We start from the raw sequence: 20,580 nt of genomic DNA on the forward strand, positions 1-20,580 counted from the left end.
GGAGGCCTAGAAGCGAAGGGGTTAACAACAAACCACAAGCCCCTTATCAGAATGTTGAGTTTGGGGGTGGGTGGGCAAGCTAAGGTTCTTCGCGGTTAATGAGGTTTGCTTCCAGGCTCCAAGAGTTCATGTATAAACTCTAGTAAATATCAGGTTGAAAAAACGTCCAAGCGGACTGTCTCTAGATTACCGCTTAGTGTGGGGGAGAGTGGAGAAATTGATGATGAAATGGTATGTCTTATGGTCAGTGTTGAGGATGTGTTTGTAAATGAGTTCAAATCAGTTTTTAAGGATGAGTGGCATACTCATGAACGATAGAGACTATAGAGAGCTGGTTATTTCTATCAGGTCTGGTTGGTGGCGTGAAGGTGATCTCAAGCCATCCTTACGGAATTTTGTCAAACTGCAAGAAGAACTCAGTATCAGTATCAGTGTGACTGACAACCTGATTTTAAGGGGCAATAGATTTGTTCCTCCTACAGCACTGAGAAAAACTTTTTTCATGGCACACAAAGGTCATCTAGGACAAACCATTTCTAAGAAACGTCTCAAGGACAGTTGTTGGTGGCCTGATCTAGAGGAAGACGTCAGATTGTGGGTAGATCGCTGTAGTTTGTGTAGGGAAAGTGGAAAGAGGCTCAAAGTTGGTTCACAAGGTATGGGTTCCATTTCTGGAGGACAATGTGGAGGAGCATGGGAGAAACGGTGTATGGATTCCATTGGCCCCATGGATTTTCTACCAGGAGATAAACGTTCTGCTATGGTTTTGGTGAATGTCTATTCACGGTGGGTCATTGTAGAATGTTTGAGAAACATCAGTACTGGTATGGTGATCAAGAGTTTAGACTATCTTCAAGAGAGGTTTTCCTAGCATCATGGTGACTGATAATGGCACTTAACTTGTTTCTCATGCCATGCAGTTTCATACAGGGAAATGGCATAAAGCAGGAGTGCACATCATTATACAATCCACAGGGAAATGGCATGGTGAACAAATGAATGGAGTCATCAAAGGCATTATCCAAATCGTCATTCAAGGGAATCAGGATGTTCAGAGATGCGTTGCAAAAATGGTAAAGTCTTTAAACACTACTTTACATGGTGTCACTAATGAAATGCTGTTTAAAAGGATGTGTCAAAGACCAAACTCACTCCTCAGTGGATGCAGGAGTGTGATGTTCATGTTAAAGGAGAGCACTCTGTGAAGGGTGGTAAAATGGAGATTGGTTATTTAGTCAAGGTAGTATTGGGCAGAAGAGAGCAAGGTGTAAACAGATTCTCTGCACCTGTGGAAGTGAAGGAAGTGCACAAGTGGCATGTTTTAGTGAATTGTAAAAAATGGAACAGGCGGAGAGTAGCCCTGTATTGTAAAAAAAGGGGATGTCTGTGTGGATATGATTATGGATGACATATCACGACATCTCTTCTGAGGAAGTGTTAGGTGTTGTTTCTAAAGAAGGAAGACAACCTCATTTACTTTCTAGTCCCGTAAAGTTTAGTGATTTTGTAAGGACTAGGATTTTTGATTTCTGTTTCTTCTTTTGGATTATTATTTTTGTTTGCTTCATTGCCACTGATCTGTTTTGCATAGGTTTGTAAAGTAAGGCGATATGTTGTGATGTGTACCTCAGCTTGTTAGTCTTCCTTCTGCGTGTCTCGTGGGAATTGCCGTGGTGTCCGTGGAATGCTATGGGAATACCAGGGAGGCCAGGCATCCTCGGTGAGGCGGTTGACGGAGGTAGCAGGCTGGGATCCCCAAACCTGTTGAAGAGTCAATAAACTTACCTTCGTTGGACTTCGAAGTCTCGGTCATCCTTCATTTCTACTTCATCAATATGCTTATTTGTAAACCTAGCGAAACAGGTTGCGTTAGGAAGTCTGTATAATCACGGTAGAACTGGAAATATAAATGTCTTACAATCATCTTTATCTGCTGCAGCAATATGCAATATTCTATTTTTTGGATGGATACAAGGAACCATTTTAGTTTAGTGAGCTTCAAAGAGGACGGTGCAATTGAAAAAGCAATCCACCCTTTAAAGAGTAAGTCAATCATGATGAAACTGACTTGGCAAAACAGTCAGGTGTTGTGTTTGGGCTTGGCCAGAAGAGAGCTCTAGCAGACTCGTTCAACCTAGTTTTGGGGTGTGTGTATTAAAATATATATGTGTGTATAATATTTATACACACACATTCATACATACCACAGACTAGAAGTTGCAGTAGGTAGTTATAGTTAGGAACTAGTTTCCATAAGAAAAGGTTCTCATTCGCCTATATCTTTGGCCCTGAACGAATCTTTTTTCCAACATTTGTTTTACACTCACTTCGGCTTGTGTATGAAATGTTTTTGGGTGGCCTGTCAAGCAGGGGCCCAAAAAAAAAAAGGGTGGCCCCACAGCATGATTTTCCCTATGTTACTTCCCATAGGAGTTTCCAACACAACTACAGCCCAAATCGCTGGACAGAATTACAGTACATTTGGCAGAAAGGTAGATTCTGTCCTGTAGAGAACGCTTTTTGTGATTTGGTGTAAATCCCTTCAGTACTTATAGATATATTAGTGGAAAAACAAATTTGTATATATAGAGATGTGGATTCGTCGACAAGGGATCAGTGGATTCACGAACCAAAGCTAAGTCCTGATTGGCTGGCTGCACCTTGACAGAAAAGTTGCGGCCACCATTTTATCTATCAGGAAACAGTCCCCGGGGTAAAACTTCATGTAAAAGTGAATTGTTAGGGTAGAGGTACCCTGACCCCATGGGTGTGTTAGAGGGTTCCATAGGCACCCACAATGGCCCTTAAACTGCCTTATATAATTTGTTTCTCCTCTATGTGCAGGAATATGTGGACCTTGGTGGTGCTCATCACCTCCCCCTCCCCAACTGCAAAACCTGAAGCAGCTCAGAGACCCAGACCCCTTTGTCCAGCACTCTGCAAAAGCGCCTCCTGGCACACTACTTAGGGGATTAAGTCTCCTTTGATGTTGAGGGTCCTTGGGGTCTAGGACTTCTCCTATTACCAACAGTAAGTCCTACATAGCGGTATTGCTGAGAATTCGTAGGAGGCACGTCCCCTTTGTCCAGCACTCTGCAAACACGCCTCCTGGCGCACTACTGGTTGGGGGATGAACTCCCCTTGAATGCTTAAAATCATTGGGGGCTAAGAACCCCTCCTGTTACCAACAGTTAGTCCCACACAGCGGGATTGCTGAGTGCTCATCGGAGACTCATACAGCCACTCACAAACCCATACAGTCAAGCTGTGAAAGGTTAGGTAAGAAATGAAAAAAAATCTTAGAAATTCACACAAAAAACAAAGCTTACAGAGACGTTATAGTTAGGAAATAGAATTAAAAAAACCTTAGAAATTCACTGAAAAAAACAAAGGTTACAGGGACGATAATGTTAACTCACATTTGACTCTTATAAAACCATAGAAATTCCGCAGTTCTAGTTACCTGAGCTAACTAACTTACACCCCTGCAATGCACCGCTTATGACCTCACATATTACATCATTTATTACATGGTTATGGACATCACTGATATTATCCACAGCAGCACTCACCCCTATACAACATCTCATACATACACCCACTCACAGACCCACACAAGTACTCACTCATCCATAGAGCCCCTTACACACCCACTCACCCATACAGCGACTCATAAAACCAGTCACTCACCTATACAGCCACTCACTCACCCATACAGCCACTCACCCACCCAAAACCGCCTCTCAACAAAGCCACTCACTCACCCATACAAGCACTCACAACTACTTACATACCCATTCACACACTGTACGGGTTAATGAGCGGATGTGGGAGTGCTTCCATCAGTCATTTACAAAGCCACTTACTCACCCATACAGCCACTCACTCACCCATACAGCCATTCACTCACCCATACAGCCACTGTCACCCATACAGCTACTCACACAGATATACAGAGTCACTCACATAATATATGTGAACAGTAGTATCAATCAGTAGTACACTAATTTAACTTTTGAAGGTAGCTTAATATAGGTTTAGCAAAAAAACTTACTCACTGGATGAGGTCATCAATGATGTAATTTAGAATGTTAAAAGTAATGTTACAGACTAGGTCACGAGTGATAAAATAAGCGAGATCATAAGCAGTGCACTGCTGGGCATAAGTTATAGTTAGCTCAGATAACTGCTGAATTTCATTGGTTTTGTACGAGTGAAATCTGAGCCTAACTATAATGTTCTTGTAACCTTTGTTGATATATATATATATCTCAAAGTGCTCGACAGCTGTTCAGAGGGCACACACAGCTTGCCGACCTCCGGTCTTCTTTTCCCACAGGTTTGTCCTCAAAGCCAGGCTTCTTCGTGGCAGGCGCGTTTCGAGGTGAGAATTCCTCTTCTTCATGGGCTCTATTACGAACAGGCAACACATACTCGCTAGTGCCGATGCCAACCGGCAATATTTATTTGTTTCAAGGCCCCCCTAGTGGAGGTGCTCATCAACGCACATTTTCTAGCCAAAACCCTTTCCATCCAATTGTCTGTTCAAGAGTCTTTCACACACTGCTCCCAACCACCACCGTCTACAGCCAGGGAGGCAATGGTCATGCAACTTCAAGCGTTTGTTCTCTTCACTGAGGGACAATATTTTGTTTGTGCATATCCACCTAATAGGTAGCACACTTTAGTGCTAGGGCTAGTAGGCCAATCTTTCAGGTCATGTTTGTTTCTTCTACTTATTTTGAGAAGTCTCATTTACTTGCAGTTGGCACCATAAGACTGCAGCTTTAGTACTTTTTATAATGTTCCCATTTTTAAAGCAGGCTTGCCAAGGCAAGACCTGTTGGCTATACCAATGCTTCTTCCAACCCGCTTTCCCATAGCTTGGAGTTTATTAAAAGATTCATGAAGGGTTATACGTGTATGAAGTGTTTGCACCACATTGTGATGTATGCAAAATTATTTTAATACAAAGTCAAAATCCTCAAAAGATCTAAAGATTTTAAATGAAGAGACAAGCTAACTCCAATATCTTTATTTGTTACATATATAGTTAACATATAAAACCAAAAATACTTTGTAGAAAAGACAAACAGGAAGACAGTTAAGAAGAAAACAAAGGCAGATTTTGAAAGGTATGTCCTGAGCATCAGATCTTCTCCATTTTCATTATCAAATCATCACAGATTTTCGTGAGTTCATCATTCTCTTTAGTCTGTAGAAAAAACAGAAAATTAATTGCTAATACTGTAGTAGAACACTGCAACTCAATACAGAATATGACATTAATTTGATTTGGCTAGTGCAATCTATTTAAATCATTCTTAGTAGGCACACATTGCACATAGTAAGAAAGTTACTAAGCTTTAACTGCTTGTAGTCTAGCATGGACCAGGTTCGCAATATTTGCAACTGCCACTGGAAGGATCTCTGCAAATTTTCCAAAGTTCATCTTTTGTACCAATTTGCCTTAAATGTTTCTAAACTAGTTATCATATCTTCCCTTTGAAGCAGAAAGAGAACATATGGCATAAAAGGGGAGAATTAGTGGCTGAAATGCTAATTTTTGTAAAATCAGCTAAGAACAAGTTCCTCAGTATAGAGGTTTTTGTACTCTTGGTTCAGTCCTCCTTCCTGGTTAGTGTGTGACGACTGTCACTTAACAAGTGTAAGCTGAAGCCGCATACATTGATCTTAACAATATACCTGACCACGGGCCAATATCGATCAGTCTGTTTCATCACTGTTCATAGTAGTAAAGGGTACACCAGAAAGTAGATTATGATCTGGTTGCTTAAAGGGTAAGTCTACATCGTCACCCTTGCTCTCAAATTAACCATGGGAACATCCCAAAGCATCCTCTACATACTGAGGGTTGGGTGGCAACAATCCCACCAATCACCAACCCTGCAAAGTGTTTCTGCCAATGTATTTGCAGGTAAAACTCACAAATTGAGCCTTAGCTTGAGAGTTTGTATCCAGCACAAGTAGCACAATAAGGTGCGTGTAGCAGTGCAAGTGGCTGGCCAGATAATCAACTGAACATGCTTTTAAAGCCCTTGAAAAGAAAACAATAACTTCAATAAGAACATTTTAGAAAGAAATTATTCTAAATCTAGCAAGACTGTCACTGAACCCTCCAACCCCTCATCAGCTAGGCTAGCTTGAATCCAGTGGTATCTCTGTGTTTACTTTCTTGAAGACTCCATTATGCAAAAGTTCAGTGGCTGGAACTTGGTAATCACAGCCCAAATGTTGTGGGGCCATTAGCCTGGAGAAAAGGCTCAAAAGAACAAGTTACTTACCTTCGGTAACAATGTATCTGTAAGAAACATTAGTTAGATTCCTCACCTTAGAATATCCCCAGGCGTCAGGCTGGATCCGGAAAGATTTGACGTCAGCAATACCCCTTGCGCGTCGCTTGGCGTCGTCTGCGGCTCCGCGTCCGTCGTCGTGCGCTGGAATGACGTCGGAGTACTTCGACACCGCCCTCGCGCGCTGACGTCAGTTCTTGTACATAGCTCTCCGTGCCAGGAACGCAGAGCCGTGCATGAGACCGACATTAGTGCCAAAAAATCTAGGGCCCTGAAAAGGATAGCCTTAACCCTAGATGTCGGTTCGTAGAACGGGGAGGATGGGTGGGTCGGTGAGGAATCTAACTAACTAATGTTTCTTACAGATACATCGTTACCGAAGGTAAGTAACATGTTCATCTGAAAGAAACACGTTAGATTCCTCACCTTAGAATAGATACCCCAGCAATACCAACCCCGGTGGTGGGTCTGCTAACCAAGATCACACCAGAAAGTCCTGGAGAACAGAACGGCCAAAGAAGCCGTCTCTCCGGACTTGGCTGTCCAGGCAATAGTGTTTGGCAAACGTGTGCAGCGAGGCCCACGTTGCTGCCTGACAGATATCCTGCAAAGGGACCCCTCGGCCCAGGGCAGTAGTCGCCGCTGTGGCCCAGGTGGAATGGGCTCTCAGCCCTACAAGAGGGTGCTTTTTAGCTAAGAAGTAACAAGCCTTTATACACAAGACGACCCACCGCGAGATGGTCCGCTTGTGTACTGCTCTCCCCTTCTTATCCCCCACATATCCAACAAAAAGCTGGTCGTCCACCCGGAACTGTTTGGTGCGGTCCAAATAAAAGGACAGCGCCCGTTTTGGGTCCAGACGGTGGAGCCTCTCTTCCTCTTTCGAAGAATGCGGAGGCGGAAAGAAGGTGGGCAACAAGACAGATTGCCCGATGTGAAAGGGAGTCACCACTTTCGGAAGAAAAGAAGGACGAGTCCGGAGGACAACCTTGTCCGGATGAATAGAAAGAAAAGGAGGCTTAGAAGATAGAGCCTGGAGCTCACTCACCCGTCTAGCCGAGGTGATGGCTACCAGGAAAGCAGTCTTAAGGGGATCCACAGCCGTTGCTGTGCACCAAGCCACAAATTTGTTCCACCGGCAGGCGTATACCGTTTGTGGAGGGACGCCTGGCTGCCAGAATGAAATCGCAGACTTCAGGAGGCGAGGCAAGTCAAATGGCATCAACTGTCGCCGCTCAATCTCCACGCATGGAGGTGGAGACTGGACAGGTTCGGGTGGAGGACCGTCCCCTGCTGCTGCGACAGAAGGTCCTCCTGAAGAGGCAGTCGTATCGGGGGATCGATTGACATACTGAGTAGCTCGGGATACCAGTACCTTCGTGCCCAATCCGGAGCCACCAAGATGACTTGGGCCCGGTCGTGCCTGATCTTCTTCAGCACTCTGGGCAGAAGTGGTATAGGCGGAAAGGCGTACAACAGACCACAACTCCACTCGCATCGAAAGGCGTCCCCGAGTGCCGACTTGGAAACTCCAACGCGCAGAACTGCTGACAATGCGCGTTCTCTTCGGTGGCGAATAGATCTAACCAAGGCTCTCCCCACTGCAGAAAGAGGCCTTGCGCCACGTCCGAGTTTAGACGCCATTCGTGATCCATCATGCACCGGCGGCTGAGTTAGTCTGCTCTGGCGTTCAGAGAGCCCGCCAGATGTTGAACCACCAGGGTGATGCCCTGATGTTCCAGCCATGTCGAGAGGCGCAGAGCCTCCCGACAAAGGGTCCACGACCCCACCCCGACCTGTTTGTTGCAATACCACATGGCGGTGGTGTTGTCCGTGAACACCTGCACTACACTTCCCCAGACAGAGGAAAGGAATGCCTTCAGTGCAAGTCGGATTGCTCTCAGCTCCAAAACGTTGATATGGAGCTGAGACTCCGCCGGAGACCAGAGGCCTCTGATCCCCGCCTCCCCCATATGGCCCCCCCATCTCAGGAGGGACGCATCTGTCTCTACTACGTGCTCCAGTTGGGGTAGGGAGAGGGATCTGCCGCTGACCCAATCGCGGTTCGTGAGCCACCACAACAACTGCTTCGCAGTGCCCTCCAAGATCAAGACCTGGTCGGACAGGTTGCCCCGATGCTGGGTCCACTGAAACTTCAGGTCCCACGGCAGAGCCCGCATTCGCCACCTGGCATAATGCACTAATAGGATGAAGGAGGCCATCAGACCCAGAAGCCGCAGCACCAACCTGACCGAAACCCGGGATAGAGGCTGAAAGATGGGAATCAGAGCCTGAATATCCCAGACCCGCTGTTCCGGCGGATAGGCCCGGAACTGCGCCAAGTCCAGAACCGCTCCGATAAAAGGAGCTTCTGGGAGGGACTCAGATGCTACTTCGGCACATTGATGGAGAACCCCAGCAAGTGCAGGAGTTCGGCCGTAGTCTGGAGTTGGGAGACGACTTGCTGGGGCGAGCCCGCCTTCAGCAGCCAGTCGTCGAGATAGGGGAAGACTGGAACCCCTAATCTGCGCAGATGAGCTGCGACCACCGCCATCACTTTCGTGAACACCCGAGGGGCACTGGTGAGGCCGAAGGGGAGCACGGTGAACTGAAAATGCTCCTGACCCACCGTGAATCGCAGGTAACGCCGGTGGGCCGGCAGGACGGGGATGTGGAAATAAGTGTCCTGCAAGTCCAACGCTACCATCCAGTCTCCAGGGTCTAGGGCAGCCAGAACCTTAACTAAGGTGAGCATCTTGAACCTCTCCTTCCGGAGGAAGGCGTTGATGCTCCTGAGGTCCAAGATAGGGCATAGGCACCCTTTGCCCTTCTTGGGAACCAGAAAGTAGTGGGAATAGCAACCACGACCTATTTCTGGACCAGGAACGCGCTCGACGGCCCCTTTGGCCAAGAGGTCTGCAACTTCCTCCCGCAGAAGATTCAAGTGATCCCCCGACATACGGTGGTACTGCGGTGGCATGGCTGGAGGGGTCGTCTCAAAGGGGAAGAAGTAGCCTCTTTGGACGATTTGCAGCACCCACCTGTCCGACGTGATGGAACGCCAGTGGAGCAGGTGATTGCGAACTCTGCCGCCCACTGGCGTTGAATGGGCCTGAAAGCTCGGACTAGGAGGGCTTTGAGGCGGATGCTGCCGGGGTGGATGTGGACTGACCGGCACTTTGTCCCCCGGTACCGCCTCGGCGGAATCCACGTCCGCGTGCAGGTTGAGTCTGCAGCCAGTGGCTTCCTTGGCCACGAAAGGGGCGAAAGGCAGAAGTTTGCGGTAGCGGGCCGAGAGGCCCAAAGACTTGGCCGTAGCCCGGGAGTCCTTGAAGCGCGCCAGCGCACTATCCACCTTCTGGCCAAAAAGGCGAGTGCCATCAAAGGGCATATCCATGAGGGTACTCTGGACATCCCCCGAGAAAGACGTGGACCGCAGCCAGGCGTGGCGACGGAGCACCACCGTGGTTGACATCGCCCTACCCAGCGAGTCCGTAGTGTCTAGTCCACATCGTATAGCATTTTGTGCTGCATCTCGCCCATCAGCAACAGCCTGGGCAAGCCGTGCCCGGGACTCCTCTGGACACAGGGGCAGCACGTCCTCCACCGTATCCCACAGAGAGTGGGAATAACGGTCCAAGAGGCACGCGGTATTCAAGGACCGCAGTCCCAAACTAAGGGAAGAGAACAGCTTCTTTCCGAACTGTTCCAGCCTCTTGGATTCCCGATCCGTAGGAGCAGACTGGAAGGAGGATTGGGAAGGAGAGGCCTGGATAACCAGACTCTCGGGCGCGGGGTGTTGGGACAGAAAACTGGGGTCGCCTGGAGCAGGGCGGTGGCGCCGGGCCACAGTCCGATCCACAGGAGGTACTGTGAAGGGCTTGGACCAGGTGCCCTGCAGAACGTCCACTAGTGCCTCAGTGAACTGCAGCAGAGGCTCCGAGGAGCTTGCTGACGGTTGAAGCACTTCAGTGTGGAGGTTAGTCCTCACGGCCACAGCAGGCAACTCCAGCCCAAGGGCTTCGGCCACCTTGCGCAGCACCACTGAAAAAGCAGCACCTTCCTCCGAGGCCACAGTCGGAGAGATGAAACCAATGTCCGGGGAGGTGTCCAGACCACTGGCATCCCCCAGTTCGTCTGCCCAGTCCTGTGATAAATCGGCCTGCCTGGCCATAGGGTCCTCAGACCCCTCCCAGTCGCCCCAGTCCTCCGATGCCTGATAAACAGGGGAAATAACCGGAGCCGGGAGGTAGATGAAAGTTTCATCCATCGGCGTCGGATGGCGCCGCACCAAAGCCCGGCCCGGTGCTGAACCCGGGGATCGGCGTCGTCCAGAGACTGTGCCGGAGGTGGAACCGGTGTCGGTGCTGGCAGATGAGGCGTCGTGAGGTCGACCGGCGCCGGCAGAGATCCAGGCCTGGATCTCTTGGGGACCTGCGGCGCCGGGACCGAAGACGGCGCCGGAGCCGCCGGCTCGCAAGGTTGCCCAGTCGAGCCCGCGGGGCCCGAAGGCGCACCAGCAGGCGTCGACCTGGGAGCCAGGCCCCTCATGGCCGAGAGGAAGGCACTGATCTCCGCCGGAGTTGCGTCAGTCCCAGGCACCGGCGGGTATGGGGACGGACGCGGCTCCGACAGAGCCGCGGGGGTAGGACCTCCCTGACCCGCGACCGGCAAGGGGAGTCCGAAGAGCCGTGTCGCCTCTTGGACTTCTTGGAGTGCTTCGACTTACCCGAAGACTTCGAACCCGGTGATGGTGGTTGTGGCTCCGCGACCGGTCCTTCGACCTCCTCCTGGACCGGGACCTTGAACAGCGCGGAGCTGAGTGTCGAAGCTCGAGAAGCTTATGGGACCACTCCCGCCTAGCCTTCGAAGTCAAGGCCTGACAGTCGAGGCACGACTCCGCATCGTGGTCGGCCCCCAGGCAGTAAAGGCACCCGCGATGGTGATCCGTCACCGACATCAGTCGGTGACAGGAGTCACAGGCTTTAAACCCAGGCATCCTACCGGCACCAGAGTCGATTCGACAAGTAGACCAAAAGGAGTCAAAAAAGTTTTGTCAAAAAATAACTAAGGGGTAAGCTCTTCCTGGATCGGCGCTGTCTGGCGCGGAAAAAAGAAGAACTGACGTCAGCGCGCGAGGGAGGCGTCTAAGTACTCTGACGACGTCATTCCGGCGCACGATGGCGACGACGGACGTGGAGCCGCAGACGACACCAAGTGACGCGCAAGGGGTATTGCTGACGAAAAATCTTTCCGGACCCCGATATTCTAAGGTGAGGAATCTAACGAATGTGTTTCTTTCAGATTCACACCGTATTCAGGACGGCTTAGATTAAAGGAAGCCTCTGCAAATACGTTCGGTGTGACTTCGGCAGAGTGATTAAGATTCACAGTAGTCTGGAGGCGATCCATGACAGACTGTAGCAAGCCTGTCTGCAACAGCCTTTTGAGGTATGGGGGAGACTGGCTCCCCCGACCTGCAGAGATGGGTAGCGGCCACCACCATCACCTTCCTGAACACCCGAGGAGTATTGGTGAGCTCAAAAGGAAACAGCAAACTGCTAGAGGCCCACCTTGTACTGCAGGTAACACCTATGGGCATGAAGGACGGGATGTGCAAATAAGCATCCAGCAGATCCACCAACATCATTCAGTGTCTGGGCTGGAGGGGAGATAGAACCTGGGCCCAGGTGAACATTTTGAATTTGTCCTTGTGTAGAAAATCGTTGAAAGAGAACAACAAGGACAGGGTGGAGGACTCATTTTTTATTACACAAGGAAGTACTGGGAATAGCAGACTTTTCACACTTCAAAGGCTGGTACCATCTCCATGACTCCAATAATTAAAAAAGCCGGCACATCCTGGTATAAAACAGAGCTATGGTCCTCCGACAAGTGGGCCAATGAAGGTGGCTAGTGCAATGGGTCAAAAAAAGGAGCGGCATGGCATAGCCCTGTTGGACAATCTGCAGGACTTATTTGTTGGCTGTAATATGTTGCCACCCTTGTGGAAGAGAGTTGAACCGGTCTCATACTGAATGTCTGTGCCGCTAAGGGCGACAAAAAAGGATTTTGAGGTTGTTGCCGGAGAAGTGCACCAACTCAAAAAGGCTGGAAGACCAGTTGTGCAGGCATTGGACCTTGATGTTGATATGCACAGCCTCCGGCATTATTTGGAGGGATGGATATACTGGAGCTGAAAAGCCCAAACTGTGTGCTGTGGCTCGGCTCTCTTTAAAGCTCTCTAGGGACAAGTGTGTCTTTTCACCAAATAGACAGGAGTGGTTGAAAGGAAATCAGTGGTGGCTAGGAGTAGCAGTGCAAAGTTTGGTATGTTTGGTATAGTGGTGCTAAATCCTGCTTACTGGTGTAGGTGGATTTTACATTCCTATTGTAGAAATGCCACTTTTAGAAAGTGTAACTGCAACAAATTATGGACGGAATGCTGAATGACTCAAACATTCTCCCCCAGTCAAAAGATCTGTGTTAAATCCATCATTCTTTTGCCCACCATGCACCCCAGTTTGGACCCAGTCATATGCAAATCAGTCTTGACCCTATTCCTCATAGGGACAGTCCAGCCTGTACTGCCAAGCCAGGACCTACCAGAACTGGAAATAAGCATCCTGGGACCAGTTTTGAGGTACGTCATCCTCATCAGTCCGGCTAGCTTGAATCCAGTGGCACAGGGAGCAAGGGAACCGCGTCTGAGCATACCAGTCCCACTTAGGGCAAAAAGTGGGACTGCAACAAATGGCGGACAGAATGCTGAATGATTCAAACATTCTCCTCCACTAAAGAGATCTTATAAAAAGTGGGCATTGCTCGGAAGTTCTAACTTTGTGCTTGCAAGCCTGACTCCAATCCACGTTGAGGAATGGTGGGCACTGTGCATGCTGTCCAGACAGCCATTACACAGTGAGGTTTTGGTGTAACAGGGTTATGTCTGCGTACAAATGGTCTTCCTGGGCTTGGAGAGAGGGAGGCAGGGTGTACTGAAATTTCTAGAGGCGTTGTCCTGCTCTCACACAAAGGGCTAGCTTATACCCGAACTGGTTTTTGAAGCCAAGCCTGGGATTGAAAGGAGGTGTTGTGCAATTTATAAGTACATGGGCTCTGGCCCTATGATTTTAGACAATGCGTGGACTTTTAATCAGATGCTTCTGGCTCTACATATTGCACCAGACGACTGCTGTGCTGCCAGAGAGATGGAGGTGAAACTGATATTGAGCATTCTAGTGGATCCCCCCCACATAGATCTTTTTATTCTTGGATGGACGCATGATTTATCAGCCTAGGAGAAGAGTCAATCTCTAGTACCAAAGGTACACCTAGTGAAAATCCATCAAAGACCTCTGCTTGCAGCACTCCTTACAAGGTTTAGACTAGGTCATTTTATGGAGTGACATATCCCTTGTACACTGGAAAATGTGGAAGAAAAATCTATTCACTATGACGAAAGAGAGCAGATCTCGAAGGCACGAAAAGAAAGGAGCAGACTTCAGCGAGCAGAGTTAGCACTTACAAGTAACTTAGTTTGTCACTTTCCGAGGGGAAAGTTATCCACACAGACTGGCAACTTCAGGTGTGCAGAAGCACTGCCTCTGAGCTTCCAGACCCAGTCTGGCGCCTAGGGATATTCACAAGGGAGTAACAGATGGTTAGAAATACACATCAGAACTGGAAAATCAGAAGATTACTCAAAAGATACTTTCAAACAACTGAAAGCCTTTCTATCAATAAGGAAAAATAGATGTCTATCTTTCTTATTCACTGGCCAAGCGGGTTTCAGAAGAATGCATGAAAAATGTAGTCCTATTCAAAGAACCTGCAGCTTTAGATTCTTTCCTGACAAAAATGAATCAAAAATCTTTGCCTGAATAGAGCCTCACCTAACTTCTGGAAATGGGAAACTGACTCCGGCTAGCTATAAAAAAAAATAAAAAAAATACAAGTTACATTATCTTCAGCAATGTTCCATCTGGTTAATACTCCAACTGCAGATTCCCCACGTTAAGGATAATCCCAGGCGCCAGACTAAATCCACAGAATTCTCAGCAATGTTCCCACAACTAGATAAGTGGCACCATGTGACTCCATGGTGACTCAGTATCGCAATGGAAAGTATTGAGCAGAGCTGCAAATAAGCACCACTCATATGCATCAGTTTCTTAATCTGTCTTCTTCTACACCCTCAGGCACAATTTGCAGGTGACAGTGTTCCAAAACCTAACTTTAAACCTTCGTGCACTCTTTAGAATGGGGAGGTGGGAGGGCAGCGAGAAATCTACAATATTGACCAGAAAAAGCATTGTCAAAGATAAATAACTTTTTTCCTCTGATGGATACTAAGAACTGCAGTTTTCACACCTTAAAAGTCAATACTATAGCAATATCTACCAAATATACAAGAGGCTGGGTTGGTGAGTTAGAAGAGCACAGAGTTAATCCGAGAAAGAGAAAGGGTGACAAGTGCGATAGGCTAGATTTGCACTTTTTAGGTCTCGCGCCTAGCGCTGCAGTGCGCAGCGATGCAGTGCGCAGCGAGAGTCCTTTTGTGGAGGGTTCCAAAACGGAGCCTGGAATCGCACCAGTGTGTGCGATTCCTTTTGGTCCACCGTATTGACGTTTGTGGTAGTCTTTTTTAAGAAAGACAGCCTGCAATAGGCCAAAGGCGCTCGCGTTGCTCCGCCCATGGCCTATTGGTGTCTGTAACCCGCACACCGACATCTGTTTTCAATGCGCGATAATTGAAAACAGATCGCTCGCTGTGGCGCGCGCGCACCACTCATTCTCTCTTGTTGTGGGTCAAAGTATGATGATGAAAAACGAATGATGGTGTCCCCCACCTGAACAAATAGAGTATTGCCCGATTCAAATTAAAAAGTCGTTTCAATAACAAAACAACTCATTTATTAATACAATCTTACCTCATGCTCAAATGTATATTTGCAGGGTTAAGGGACTTTGTGAATATCAACAAGGGTTCCAAAATAATTTAGATACAATCATCTTCTCTTATTTCCTCTTTCTGTTTTGTGAGCAGTTTACTGTAGCCCAGAGCTATTTCAAGAAAGGCTGACATTCAAAATCTAATGAGTGCTTTTTGCATTATCAACAAAAAAGTGTTTCCTGTTAGGTTGAGCAGAAATATTAAATGTTCAGCGCTCCGTGAGCACTTTGCCAATTACGGATGGATGTTATTTAAAAGCTACCCAATCGCTCTGGCCTTGTCTGACTAAAATGAGTTTGAAGTGGTGCATGTCTATTCCTCTTCATAAGGCAGAAGGAAAGAATTAAGTTGCTGCAACTGAACACAACAACGGCTACAAATTAAAAAAATAACTGCGTTAAGTGAAGAGCTCTGCCTCTTCGGTTTAGCAGCAGAGCATTATCTGTTACTGTGTATTGATGGGAGAGCCGTGTGCATGTATTGGTAAGCAGGCGAGGCAGCACAGATGTGTTTGACTGCTCTCTGCTGGCCAACGGAGGGCGAGTGTTCCTACCCAGCAGTAGTCCCTGGCTTGCAATTTCATAACACGCTATTAAAAGTAGGAGAAACGTGTGTTAATGATGCCGTGCAATTATCTGACGGGACAATTTTTGCTCCTCTTTGGTATATATGTTTTTAAAATCCAGATCAGCTTTTTTTCTTCCAAAAGTGATAGTTATATAGTTTATGCCAACAGCTGCTGCTCAGTGGTTACATTCCTGACTATGGGATACTGAAAACGGGGATCTAATTCTGGCTTTACGCTTAAAAATCACGGTGTGATTTTAGGCGAATTATTTCATCTGCATAAAACTGATATTTTAAATATATGTAAAGTTCATCAAAAACAGCCAATATATGTAATTTAAATATGTATTTTTTGTATGAGGAGATGCTACCTATTAGCTACATTGCCAGATGTATAATATTGAAAGCGCAGTTGCTAATCCCAATTTTGAACAATAAAGTAATATGGCATGTCATGAATTATGTAATGTGTAAAGTCACAAGCAGTGCATGTCGAGGGATAAGTTATAGTTAGCTCATGAAACCATAACTAGTGCATTCGAGTGTTTTTTGCTCATTTTTTAAATTTTAGTTCTTGTCTCATTTAAAAACTTCACCATATTGTCACTGTTACCTATATTTTTCAGTGAATCTTTTTTTTTTAACTTAAGCTAAGATCATATTACCATACCAGAGTATACCGTCACTTTAAAATTTGTTTGTGTTTTTCTTATCATATCTAAATTTGAGCAAATTCCCAGCCACCTCAGGCAAAATGCACCAAAAATCACTTGGTGTACAGCGTTTGTTTGGCCCAGATCCTAACCCAATGAAGGCAGCCAAATCCAGCTGCGCACGCCCTACAGCCTGTACATTGGTGTACATCGGTGCTTGACCGCAGGATCTGGTCTATGACAAGTCATTTCTCATTCTTTAAAAAATATATGTTTTCAATACCTCACTGCAGTAACTTACTGTGATCCGTCAAGCAGGTACCTAGAACAAGGGGAGGTCTCAAAATGCAATTTTCCAAGCAAGCCCTACGAGAACTCACACTGTGATTGACTGCAACGTGAAGGGAAATGTCGCTGCCGCCATTTCAGGACATGGAGACCTGGTCATGGAGGCGTGTCTTTAAAACAGTAAAAAAAAAGTCAAGTAAAAGGTGACAGGCTAGGGTCTCTACCCTAGCCCAAATTTCTTCAATGCTGCGGGGGAGTCCAGTGAACTCCCCAGACTCTTGCAGGAGTTAGTAGGAGTCTCACAGGAGCATAGGCTCTTTTCTGGCACACCAAAGGACATCAGTGGGCCTAAAATATTATAAATAAGCATTTGCATGCAATAGGTCTTGCATCATTAAAGTTTGCGCTATTGCTGTTGCATTATTTAGCAATGCCTATAGCTCAAACTTTAAAAATGCGAGACCTATTGCATTGCAAATGCTTGTTCGGTGTGGTGTACCTTAGTAGCCCCTGCTTCTCCCAACCATTGTTGTAAATTCTCATATAGCAGAAATAAAAAAAGACGCGCACCACCTATAGGGGAAAAAGAAAACACGTAGCCACTAGCAAAAAAGCCCCTTCCCCAAACAAGACACAAGCGTCATTACTAAGATATATCTCGGGGGCGATGGGAGCCATCGAAAAGCAGATCGACGGTCGAAGAATCATTGCTATTTATCGGGGGGTGGGAGGTCGTGAAACAGACACTATTATTAAAGTACAGTCCCCCATCAAGGAGTACGAGAACTGTGGCAATGCCAACATGGAGAGCAGATTAAGTAGGGAGAACGAGAGTAAAGCACATAAGATGAACAACAACTCACCAGAGGGGGCCCATTCTAATATCACAGATAGTATGCGAGGTAACACAACAAGCAAAGGAATTACGAGGGAGTATGATGGGGTGGTGGCTAATTGCGGTGTACAATGTATTTCCCTGGCTAAGTTTAGCTCCCCCCCCCCCCCCCCAATCAAAGCGGTGAGAAAAAGAGCATGCCCCCACAATATATCAGCCCAACCAAGTTGAGAGTTGTCTAAGAACAATAAGGGTAAACCTCTCATCCAGGGGCTGGCCCAAACAGAGGTAAACGCAAAGGCCACCCCATCAGCACTAAATATTAATTTAATTATCCCAAAATTAGATGCTTTAACAGAGGCTTTTCAAATACTAGATCAGCATGTGAAAGACCATGGGGACAATACAAGCTAGACTACTTAAAGTTGAAAGTAGAACTGACTACTGCCTAGAACTTGACAATTTTTTCAGCAGGTTAAAAGGATAATGATAAAACAGATCCTGCCCCTCCACGTACAGTATCAGCTAAATCGAGTAGCATTCACTTAGCTAAGGATAGCTCAATAAGAGGGACTATCACTAATCCCTCTAATAACGAGGGTTTGAAACGCATAGGAGGGGGAGACAGACATAGATCAAGTTCAACTGGAGGGGACAGGCCGAGGAATGAGAAGGGAAAGGACATTCGAAGAGCCCAGGAAACACCCAGGGGTTATCAATCAGGAGGAAGTAACAGAAAGTACTATAGAAACTTTGGACCTTCCACCAGCAGCTGCTCCATATGTGGTAGTCTTGATGAACGTCCCCTCGCTGAATATAAACGAAAAAGAGAACTGCGTCTCACTGAGAAAAAAGGCTCCAAATTGGCTAGGTGAGAGAACAGGTCTAACACATTACCTATTCAGAGACTTTAAGATGGTAAGGAGAGTTAAGTGGGTAGGGAGTGGGACTAAAACACAGAGTAATGATTGTGTGGTAGTGAACTTCAGGTGCCCCCAGTTGGTGGACGCAGTCCTAAAAAGGGTTGGGACCTTTAGCACTTATGGAAACGTTATATCACTATGCCCCCTCGGTTACTTCAACTAGCCTCTAAATAAAAAATACTCAGAGTTCTCAACCGTATGAGCAGAGAGCAAGCTTCTTAAATATTACAATCCCAAACCACAATAGATTCCAAGAGTCTAACGACGCTGGACGGAATGGACTGACTCAAGGAGGAGGGCAGATTGACAGGACATAACGGATCACAAATAACCAAGGATAAGGAAAATTTAGTGGATATAACCATGGTCAGGAACCCTCTGACAATACACGAAGATAACATTCGTTGCCTGGTGGGTGTCGACATACCACCATTTGGTGTCCTTCTGTGACGTCGGTGCTTCCTCCAGAAGCTCCCACCTTTGGTCGCCATCTTCGGATTGTTTGTTTTTTGGTTCTGTTTGCTTATTCCTCCTGTGTCATCTTCTTGGCGAAGGTGGGTGGGTTCGCTAGTGAATCCAGAAAAGTCTTAAAGCTGCAAAACTACACCGACAGGTAAGAAACTATACATTTTGCAGCGTGAATCTTTTCTGGAATCATTATGCTATGCATAGACTTTGTAGTGGTTTACTGATCCAGTGGTGGCTGGGTGGAAGATGAACGCTGGTTTGTGAATATATGTTGTAAGACCTTCTGTCCCACTTGTGCTTCCTTGTTCATCTGAATGTCCACACAGTAGTACTTTGTGAACACGTGCACTGAAGACCATGTTGCAGCTTGGCAAATGTCCTGAATTGGTGTTTGCGCTAGGAAAGCCACTGTTGCTCCTTTTTCCTTGTGGAGTGAGCATGCGGTGCTATCCACAGCGCATTCCCTAGGGACTGTGCACATGGTTGTCTGGATGCGAAGTGTTGGCATTTTCTAATTAAGTCAATTTGCAGAGTCTCCCATTTCTTGAAGATCTTTAGAATTTGATTGATTCATCTCCCATTCGTGGGATGTTGATGTTTGTCTGCTCAGTCTGTCTGCCTCTACATTGTCCTTCACTGGAATATGGATTGCTAATAGGTCTATGTTCCTTGGGATAGCCCATCTACATAGCTCCTGGGCTAGGGTTGACAATGTTACTGATTGTATTCCTCCTGGTTTGTTGATGTAAAACATTGTGGTTGTATTGTCTGTTTGAATCAGCACCCTTTTTCCGTAAAGCTCCTTCTGAAAGGCCTTTAAGGCTAGGAACATAGTTTTTAACTCTAGTAAGTTATACGTTTTATCGCATCCTGCTGTGTCCATAGACCCCTCACCGTGAGATTGTTCATGTGGGTTCCCCACCCCAGTTGGGAAGAGTCTGTTGTAGTGGTCTTTCCCCTCTTCCACCAAGTGGCTTGCCCTCATCTGGAACTGTTCTGGCAGATTTTTTAGCAGATCGCCTACCTCCTCCCAGTGCTGGCATACATGCCTATTGATCAAGGCATTAGAGTTGGCTATGCCCCACTGAATCGCAGCACTTCATTCCATTCTCCTTTCTGTGAGATCTATTCTCTTGCTCTCTTTGTCTGGTGGTGGGCCCACATTAGTGAGTACATTAGCCCTCTTTCTGGCTGTGGAAGCTATTATTGAGTCAGCAGGAACTGAACCCCTGATGTAAATTGGGTCCTTAGAGGAGTGCTTGTACTTTTTCTCTCCCCTTGGTGTTACTGCCTTGCATGTAGCAGGTTCCTTGCGAGCTTTTTTCTGGCCCAGCACACTTGGAAGCATGGGCAGGAATTGGCTTCGTGTTTGTTTGGGCAGCAAGGTTTAATAGAAGAAAGCATGATTATGGCTTCTCCTCTAGCTGTAGTCCATAGGTGTCAGCAGCCTTCTTTAATACCCGATTGTACATCCTGATGTCTGGGGGTGAGGGCTCAAAGGGTATGTGTCTACCCCTTCTGGTGAGTCAGCGTCGAGATTTTGCCAATGGGTGTCTTGTATCCTTGAGGTCGCCGAACC

The 20,580-nt window shown here is 46.9% G+C and overlaps 1 protein-coding gene across 5 annotated transcripts in view; it reads right to left on the minus strand.

Annotated features, from left to right (window-relative positions):
• Window positions 1-5,020: 5,020 nt before the first annotated feature.
• Window positions 5,021-20,580, minus strand: part of TACC3 (transforming acidic coiled-coil containing protein 3) — a 610,937-nt gene continuing 595,377 nt past the window's right edge. For all 5 annotated transcript variants that reach the window (XM_085642581.1, XM_085642579.1, XM_085642580.1 and 2 more), the window contains exon 16: window positions 5,021-5,215. In XM_085642581.1, coding sequence (XP_085498707.1) covers window positions 5,150-5,215 — 66 coding nt within the window. In that variant the 3' untranslated portion in view covers window positions 5,021-5,149. The remainder of the gene's footprint in view (window positions 5,216-20,580) is intronic.

The sequence above is a fragment of the Triturus cristatus genome, chromosome 2_2, assembly GCF_964204655.1.
Source record: "Triturus cristatus chromosome 2_2, aTriCri1.1, whole genome shotgun sequence".
Taxonomy (NCBI): Eukaryota; Metazoa; Chordata; class Amphibia; order Caudata; family Salamandridae; genus Triturus; species Triturus cristatus.